General features: G+C 45.9%; 1 protein-coding gene across 2 annotated transcripts in view; it reads right to left on the reverse strand.

The window, feature by feature from the left end:
- Positions 1–738: 738 nt before the first annotated feature.
- The window catches only part of Rab7a (RAB7A, member RAS oncogene family), a 42,133-nt gene continuing 33,216 nt past the window's right edge, over positions 739–9,655 (reverse strand). For both annotated transcript variants that reach the window (XM_021189264.1, XM_029534899.1), the window contains exons 4-6: positions 6,689–6,907; positions 5,875–6,003; positions 739–2,175 (exon numbers count right to left, since the gene is read on the reverse strand). In XM_021189264.1, coding sequence (XP_021044923.1) covers positions 2,080–2,175; positions 5,875–6,003; positions 6,689–6,907 — 444 coding nt within the window. In that variant the 3' untranslated portion in view covers positions 739–2,079. The remainder of the gene's footprint in view (positions 2,176–5,874; positions 6,004–6,688; positions 6,908–9,655) is intronic.

Here is a 9,655-nt window from a genome sequence, read left to right on the forward strand (position 1 = left end):
TTAAGCTTAAATCTGCATAATCAGTATGGGATATTTACATGGTTTCTAGTGATTTTCTTCTTGCTGAGAAAAATGTTGATATGACAGGGTATCGTGGCCTTACCTGATGTCCTCAGTTCAACACTGCAGCACCCACCTGTAGTTGAAGGAGGCAGGCCTTTGCCTTTAAAAAGAAGAAAGCCATTTGGAAGGGACCTCGGTGGACTCTATCCACTCCTACAGCTTAAGGCAGCTCTTGGGGTTTACCACGCAAGACCAGCCATGGATGTGGGAATGACAGCCCCACAAGTGCAGGAACGACAGGCTCCTCCCATGACCAATTCTACACGGACACCTGCTTTCTAATGGTGCGGCGTGGGTGTGAGATGCTCTATGGAACCAAGGTTTCCAACTCTTCTGCCTCCATTTCTGCAGTTTTGGGATTATGGCTGTCAGCTATTCTGCCCATTTACTTTAATTTCTGATATTTTTAAAGTTTTTGAGCCAGTGTCTTACTCCAGCCCTGACTGGCTTTGAATTGGTGAAAGTCTTCTAGGCTCAGTGGCTGTGGTAAGGTCACGACTTACCATACACAACTTCAGCCACATTTGTTTCCAGTGGCTAAGAAAAAGATCCACACTAGGGTGGGTAGTCTAGGGATCAGCTGGAAGCCACCCTTGCCTCTGAGCCCCGAGAGTGCCATGAATATACAGAATGTCCCCACATAGCTTGATCTTTGAGAGAAAGACAGACAGCAGCTGTTCTTTGTTCTTGTTAAATTTTATTGGCATCACGTTCGTCTCTTTACAGAAGAACTCAGCCTACACCCTAGAATGTAGACCTCTGAAGGGGAAGTGCTCCGGGAAGCAAGCCATGATGCAGGGCAAGACCTCGGGAGGGGACAGAACTGCCAGGGCTCAACCCAAGAGACGGTGGGTTAGTGCTGGGCCACACTTGGGTGGGTGGGAAAGGAGGAGGGTCTGCTAACCTACAGGTACCACAACCCTGAAAGGAGCGCCTTCTAGAACAAAGGTAGAGTCACTGGGACAGGTCTGGTGGGTTCTCCTTTCCTCTTTGAGTAGGATAGTGATATAAGGGCATCATAAAGTGTTGAATATAAGGAAAAAAAAAAAAAACAGAAAGGGAGAAAATGAGAATTTTAATTTCTGAAGTAACAGCAATTTATCCATTGTATACACTACTATATTATGCAAATCAACCTTTTGGAAAATTTAGACACAGAAGGGAACTGTCCAGTCCAGTTCTCCCTTCAGAGATGAAAAGCTTTTTGGCTCTTAAGTCTGTGATAAAGGCGCACATAATTCTTGTGTCTACTGTACAGAATACTGCCACTAGCTGGACTTCCAAACTTGAGTCTCTAACACTCTGCAATCCAGACAGGGTTCAACCCTCCACCTTGCACGCCTGCGTTAGAGGACTTAAACACACAATCCAGGAATTCCTTACACTAATTTATACATTTTAATTGGTTGCATATATTAACATGTACTATAAGATTCTTTTCTAAGAAGCATTACATAATAAATGGATACTGTAAAAAGATCTGATTAGTTAAAAGTAACAAGCATTAACAGATACATACAAAACAGCCTGCTCAGAACGGAGCCTGGGCACCAGCCTTCCCACAGGACCTTCAAGGAGGGAGGGGTAAAAGACCACAAGACCATTTAAAAAAAAATCAGATAATTAGACACAGATGAACTGTGATCAGTTCTCTCACTCTCCAGTGGACAAAAAGAGTAAGCTTTCCATGCCCACTGCACCCCAGAGCACCCAGGGTCTCCGCCATATGCCTGTCATACTCAGGGCTCATGGTGGGCAGCTGCCCCAAGAGCCCTGACAGGCACAGGCTGGAGTTTGCTTGCTGTGTGTGTGTTGTGTGTGTGCGCGCGCGAGTGTGTGTGTGTGTGTGTGTGTGTGTGTGTGTGTGTGTGTGTGTTGGATAACTGTTTGGTGGAGTTTCTTTTGGCAGCTGGATGTGAGAGCTCACGTTCTGGTCTGTTTGGAGGAGGAGGGACGCATATTGAAGGCCTACGTGTGTGTTCTTGGTCTGTGAAGGACTCTGTGCTCATTGCCCCTTCAACAACTGCAGCTTTCTGCGGAGGCCTTGGCCCGGTCATTCTTGTCCAGTTTGATGGGTTCAGGGAATTCATTGTACAGCTCCACTTCTGTTTCCTGGATAGGAGGAGAGAGAGAGAGAGAGAGAGATAGAGATAGAGAGAAAGACAGGTGGATGACTAGAGTCACAGGGACAGATCCTGACTATGTACCCATATGAAAGGGTGGCAGAATTTGTGAGGAGATTCAGTCAGCAGCAGCCACAGCCAGAAATGTGCCAACTCAAGTTGGGACCACTGCAGACCACACACAGCTAAGGTTCTGAATTTCTGTCATTCTGTCATAGTTCACGTCATTGCCAGTTCTTAACTGTCGGCTGGGGCTCTGCTCAAGGGTCCATGGTCTCAGGATGCTCACCCCCTGGTTTCTGGGCTGCTGTCCAGGAGCTGGTTCTTCCCGGTGTTTGTTTCCACATATTGCAGCTGAAGGGGCAGAGCTACCATTATATGCCGTCAGCGCCCATGCTGCATGGACTTGGGTCTTCGCTTGAGGAGTAACTGAGTGCCTACACAAAGCGCTAGAGCCCAACCCACAGCACCGTACCCAAGAAAGGGAAAATGTTTTTTTTTTTTTTTTGGAGACAGGGATTCTCTGTGTAGCCCTGGCTATCTTGGAACTCAGAAATTCACCTGCCTCTGACTCCCAAGTGCTGGGCAGGGAAAAGATTATTTATTTATTTATTTTTGTTTTTTCGAGACAGGGTTTCTCTGTATATCCCTGGCTGTCCTAGAACTCACTTTGTAGACCAGGCTGGCCTCGAACTCAGAAATCCGCCTGCCTCTGCCTCCCAAGTGCTGGGATTAAAGGCATGCGCCACCATACCCGGCTGGCGAAAAAGGTTCTTAACAGTATTATTTTCACTAGCTAAAAATATACAGTAAGAGGTTTACTAGGGCCTAACACCCCAAGAGTGTATGTAACACATTGGTTTTGGTGTACTTACAAAACTGGGCCACCATCACATCAGAATGCTCATTACCCCAAAAGGAAACCTTGTACTGAGTGAGCTGCTCATTTCCCAGCAACCAGTCATGTTCTCTCCTTCCCTCCAAAAGCAGGATGGAAGCCAGGGCTCCAGATATACTATGCAAGCACTCTGCCTGCCAATGGGCCACATCTGTTAGTCCAGGGCCTTAACTCTGTAGCCCAGCCTGGTCTTGGGATTTGTTTTGACTTCTGTGTTATAGACTTGTTCCTGCTCTATTGCTCCTGTTGGCAGAGTGGTGTCTGGAGTACATGGACCAACTTATTGAGACAATCACCAGTTTGTGAACATCTGCAATGTTTTGACTTTTTGGTTATTATAAACAGCAATAAAATTAATATTCCTGTCAGCACTGATATACACATTTAACACAAAAAGCAAAGAATATGAGTGATAAACTTGGACAGAATGGGTATCAACCCCAAGTTTGTATGCTGAACCCCCCCCCCCCATGTATCTACTTGTGCCTAGAGTCTTCAGACTAGACAAGGTTATCTGTGGCATTGGCTCTCACAGGACTTCAATTTTCTTTTTCACAGGGTCTCATATGTATCCCAAGCTGGCCTTGAACTTGCTATGTAGTTGAACTCCTAAATCCTCCTGCCTCCACCTAGTGCTGAGAGTCTAAGACATGTATTACTATGCTAGATTTATGTGGTACTAGAGATGGATCAGAGGATCTCACACATGCCAGGACAGGAATCTATTACCAACTGACAACCCAGAGGGCATATTAACACATCTGCGCTCTGAGCAATGCCGCTCTGTGTGGACATAGCAAGAGGACAGCCATGTACAGGCCAGGAGAGTCCCAGACTGTACAACTGTGACAACAAAATAAAATGTTTTCTGTATAAGCTGTCTGATCTGTGGTATTTTGTTATGGCTGGACCAGTACAATTCCAACCAAAAACTCAAGCTGGGTGGGAGAGGGTTAGGGTAGCCACAGGTTGGCAGGATGTACCCTAGATGCCGAAATAGGGGCTGGAGAGGTGGCTCAGTGGTTAAGAGCACTGACCACTCTTCAAGAGGTCACAAGTTCAATTCCCAGCAACCATATGGTGGCTCACAACCATCTGTAATGGGATCTGATGCCCTCTTCTGGTGTGTCTGAAGGCAGTGACAGTGTATTCATAAAATTTAAAAGATGCTGAAATAAAGATGGCCCAGTTAACTGTGATTCTCAACATGTGAATCATGACCACCTTAGGGGGTCACATATCAGACATTTACATTACAATGTATCAACTAGCAAAATTACAGTTATGAAGAGTGGGGGGTCACTACAACAATATGAGGAACCATATTCATGGGTTGCAGTCTTTGCAAGGTTGAGAACTACTGAGGTAAAGGGAACCCAGCCATGGGCAGGACAGTTTGTGCATGCTGGAAGAGAAACATGAATGATTTAAACAAAGGACACACTTCAAGGGGACAGTGGCTGCTTCCCAACACTCGCATTCACTGGAAGCAGAGTTCTTTGAAGGGAGAAGGAACCTTTAAAATGTATCTGACACAAAGATGACTTTTTATTGTAAGGGTCGGAGACTGGCCTTGAACTTCTGATCCTCCAGTCTCCACCTCTCAAATGCTGAGATGATAGCATGTTCTAGCACATCTTGTGTTCCTTTTCTGTGTAGCCTATGCTGTCCTGGAACTTGCTGTCCTCTCCATAAGTGCTGAAATTATAGGCAGATACCACCACACCCAGCTAAGATGGCCTTTTTTTCTATGACCAAGGGCTATCAAATAAAAGAACTGGGGGGTGGGAGGAGTTGGAGGGTAGGTGAAGGTGATGTCTATTCAAGAGTTCATATGATCTCTGGGCACACTCCCAAGGACTACCTCAGAAAGGACCACATGTTGGTATATAAGAACCCTAGTTAGATGACTCACAAGTAAAAAGCCCCATTCTAAAGGTATCCTGGTAGGGAGTGTTCAAAGGGACACTAGTAAAGAGAAGACGAAAGACGAAGATGTCCAACAAACCTCTTGAGAACATGCTGCCCATTCACAGTAGTGAGCCTAGAATGAGAGGCTCAAAGGGACGGTGCATTAAAGGTGGCAACTGAGCGTCAGCAGTTACTTGCTTGTTGGAGGTCCCCAAGCCTACACTTGTTTTTTCTTAACCTCCCTCCCCACAAACTGTAACAAAACCCAGGACCTTACATATGCTAGGCAAACAACTCTGTATGGAGCTACACTTCCAGCCCCACTGTGCTGCCCTAGCTGTCCTTGAACTTGCCATCCTGACTTGGCTTCTCCAATAGTTGGAATTATAGGCCTCTATCGTGCCCTGGCTCACAGTGCTACCGTCTCACAGGAGAGGGTAGCTGGGAGCTGGGTTCCTTGATGTTTTCTTGTATCTCTCACTTGTGTGTGTACATACCTACTCTCAGGAAAAGCAAGTTTCTGGTATTGAGTTGTTGGGTAATCACACCCTCTGAAGCTGGCATTGATTCTGCATGAGGGGTACAAGCTCAGACACGAATGACTAAACAGCAGCTGGGATGTGATTCCAGGGATCTAGTGAGAGAGCCCTAAGTGGCCTGATTGGCTAAAATGCACATGAAAGCCAACCACCTCAGGGACGAGCTCACACCTCCACAAGGATGCCCCTGTTCTATTCCTGAGGTTTTGCTGTGTCTGGACCTCACTACTCAAGGACCGCCTGCATGCCTTTTCCCATTTGCAGGTAGGGGAGATGCATCTAGAGAGAACATGAAACCTCGCCAGAGGGCGCCAAAGAGCTTGAGGGCCCTGAGACCCACCTGTTTAAGGGCATTCCGAGCAATTGTCTGGAAGGCCTGCTCCACATTGATGGCCTCCTTGGCACTGGTCTCGAAGTAAGGAATGTTGTTTTTGCTGTAGCACCAAGCCTGTGCCCTCTTTGTGGCCACCTATGGGAGGGAGGAGGACACTAGTGACACAAACAGCAGACAATGACTCAGTCCACCTCCCAGGACAATTAAACGCTGGTGAGAATACATCTGGAAAGGAGGAAGAATGTGGCCTATAGACCTGCAGGTCAGCTCACTCTGCTGCCCACACGAGGGACCCAAACTCCAGCTACCTCTGTCCAAAGCCAGACCACGTGGCCTTTAGCCAAAGGAGAGTGATCCTGGGGTTCACAGCTCATCTTTGATATGAACCCTGTTTTCCTCATCTAAAAGTGACAGGCAGCACAGACTTTGCAGTGTTCACCCCTTAGATCTTTCCTGCCCCTGCCCCAGCCAAGAAACAACAGACAAAATCTGGAAAAGGAAAGAGATGTCAGAAATAAGCTGAGCTATAATTAACAAAGCTATGTTCCAACACAAGTGCCGTGTAGAGTTAAGGCAGAGCAACATGACTCAAGCCCACAGCACCCCTCCTACCCCAATGAGAAAAGCAGTTCCTTCTTTAAGGTACAGAAGGGTAACCAAGGCTCTGGGAACAAAGACTGCCCCACACCACTAGGGTCAGCGGGTGACAAGCACCCCCACCTGCACCCACGTTATTCTGAACCTGGTAGAGAGCCCTCTGCACTCTCAGGTCCCAGAGGAGGGAGGCCGATCTATGACAGTAACTGCAGTTGGCACTTACTTGTCTGTTTTCCAGGTCAATCTTGTTTCCCAACACAACAAAAGGGAAGTTCTCGGGATCCCGGGGGCTGGCCTGGATGAGAAACTCGTCTCTCCAGCTGTCGAGGGTTTTGAAAGTGTTGGGGGCAGTCACATCAAATACCAGAACACAGCAATCTGCACCTCTGTAGAAGGCCACACCAAGAGACTGGAACCGTTCTTGACCGGCTGTGTCCCAGATCTGCAGGACACAAAACACCTGGTCTTTAGGAGATGCGGGGCAGTGTGTATGTGTATGTACATGTGTATGTACATGTGTAGGAGCGACATGGCTCCTTTCTTCTCCCAGGTATGTACCTAGAACATGAAACTACAGCTTCAAGACTAATGGATTCTGGGGGGAACTTTCTGCTGTATGTAGCCTAGGCAGGTCTTAAACTTGCAATCCTTCTGCCTCAGCTTCCTGGGTGTTGAGATTATAGGCTAAAGTTAATATTTGTATCTACAGTTATTTTTGTTTTTTTTGTTTGTTTGTTTGTTTTTGAGACAGGGTTTCTCTGTATAGCCCTGGCTGTCCTGGAACTCACTCTGTAGACCAGGCTGGCCTCGAACTCAGAAATCCGCCTGCCTCTGCCTCCTGAGTGCTGGGATTAAAGGCGTGCGCCACCACGCCCGGCTGCAGCCAATGCTCTTAACTGCTGAGCCACCTCTCCAGCATATTCATATATTCTATATTCATATATTTATCTATCCATTACTGATAATTTGGGCAGATGCTACAGATGGACCTAACATGCACGATAAGCTGATAAGTTATAATATTGCCACTGTACTTATTTCATTATTATTATTTGGGGGGGGTTCGTTTTTTTGAGACAGGGTTTCTCTGTATAGCCTTGGCTGTCCTGGAACTCACTCTGTAGACAAATCAATTTTATTTCTAAAATGTATTGTTGTTTTATTCTACGAGTGTTTTGCCTGCATGTGTGTCTGTGCACCACTTGCATGCCTGGTGTCCAATTCCCTGAGACTGTAGTTACAGATGGTTCTAAGTCCCACTGTGCATGCTAGAATTCATGCACACTGGGCTACTCTCACCTGTAAAAATAAATCAGTTGTCATGGATAAGCCTAAACTAGCAGTGAAAGTGGCCTGGCTCCTTTGTAAGTACAAACAGCACTCAAAGACCAAGGAGGTCACCACTGGGTTCTTCTGTGGGATGTCTTCCTTTTCTCATCTTTTATTACAACCTGCAAAAACTCTTGAGAAATATGGGGGGCTCACTCCAGACTCCTCCCCATCATTCAGAAGCCGCTACCTCATCCTGCTCTCTCCTGGCGGCTTCTGTCCCAGGGGTCCCCAGTGCGGCCCTCTCGTTTGATGCCATCTGTGGGGTACACTGCAGCAGCGAGTGTGGCTCTCAACCCTGGGCTGGCCGCGGATGGTGCAGGTCTGTGCAGCTCCTGTGTCTTATCAGCACCTGTTTTCCCACTGCTGGAAAGAACACCAGCCTCACTGCCCTTCCTCCAAGTCACACGTTCTTTCTGGGGGCTCTTGGGCCTACCCATGCTTCTAGAGTTTAATGGTGCCTTTCACTTATTTTGATGTTTTTTGCATTCCCCACAGTTTTTTTTTAAGTTCTAAAATTTCCATATCCTCAATTTTTATAGCAGCTTTTTCCATTTTTGTTTCTATTCCTGTTTTAAGAAACAGCAGTCACTGTGAAGGTAACTTGGGACATGATTTCCTCAAATGGCCAGGAACATATATCCTCTTACTCCAGTTTTAAGTGTCCTACAGAGTAATCTTACTTTTTGACATTAATGGCATGTGTTTCTGTTAAATTCCTCAAAATAGAGGTTTCTATTCTTTGAGTATAAACTTTTGTTTTTGTTGCTTTAGTTATGTGTATGCTTTGTGTATGTAGTAGAAAAACAAGAATATAAATTTCAAAGACCCTGTCTCAAATGGTGAACACCTTTAATCCTAGCAGTTAGGAGTTGATTTCTTCTGAGTTCAATGACAGCCAGGGCTACAAAGTGAGATCCTGCCTAAGAAAACGGATGGATGGACACCTGAAGCTGTTTTCTAACCGGCACACTCATTCCTTGGTACACATGTTCCTGTACACACACACACACACACACCACACACACACACACACGTGCAGTGACTGACCTCAGGTTTAACGTAAAACTCAACAAAAAAAGATGTTATGTCTCTTTAATTTAGTGTCGCTGTACCAACTACCTCAGTGAGACCATGGGCCAGAAGACAAGACAAAAATATTGGGGTTCTTTTTCAAGAGGTGTTCCTGCACAAGCCTGTATATACACTACATAAAATGCCTCAACAACCTTATACTAATACACATGGGGCATGAGGTGCGCAGACATATGGAAACACTAAATCAGCTTAACAGAACTCAACTTTATAAAAATGTTTTTATTTATGCTGTTTGCCAGCACTTGTGTACCAGATTGCCTCGAGAGCAGAAGAGGTATCAGGTCCCTTAGAACTGAAGTTATACACAGCAGTGCTGAGAACTGAAGCTGGGTCCTCTGGATCACTTTTCATCACTGAGCCATCAATTTAGGATAGTCAACAATTAAATACTTAACTACTATCTTAATATCTGCTGTAAGAAATTAGGAAAACCCTGAAAGATTTCTGAGCTGAAGCACTGGACAAAGGCACTTAGATAAGCTATAGAACGGCTCACAACTTTAATCCCAGCTCCCCAGTGCAACCTTATAAGTTCAAGGTCAGTCATGAATACACAGACACCCGTCCAAAAGAAGGAAAGATAAATAAATAAAGACATTTTAGAACACAGAAGGAACTGGTAGGTTGCTAAGTTTAGAAAAGAAAAAGAAGGGCTGGAGAGATGGCTCGGCGGTTAAGAGCACTGACTGCTCTTCCAGAGGTCCTGAGTTCAATTCCCAGCAACCACATGGTGGCTCACAACAATCTGTAATGGAATCCGATG

The sequence above is a fragment of the Mus pahari genome, chromosome 2 (genome assembly GCF_900095145.1).
Source record: "Mus pahari chromosome 2, PAHARI_EIJ_v1.1, whole genome shotgun sequence".
Lineage (NCBI taxonomy): Eukaryota > Metazoa > Chordata > Mammalia > Rodentia > Muridae > Mus > Mus pahari.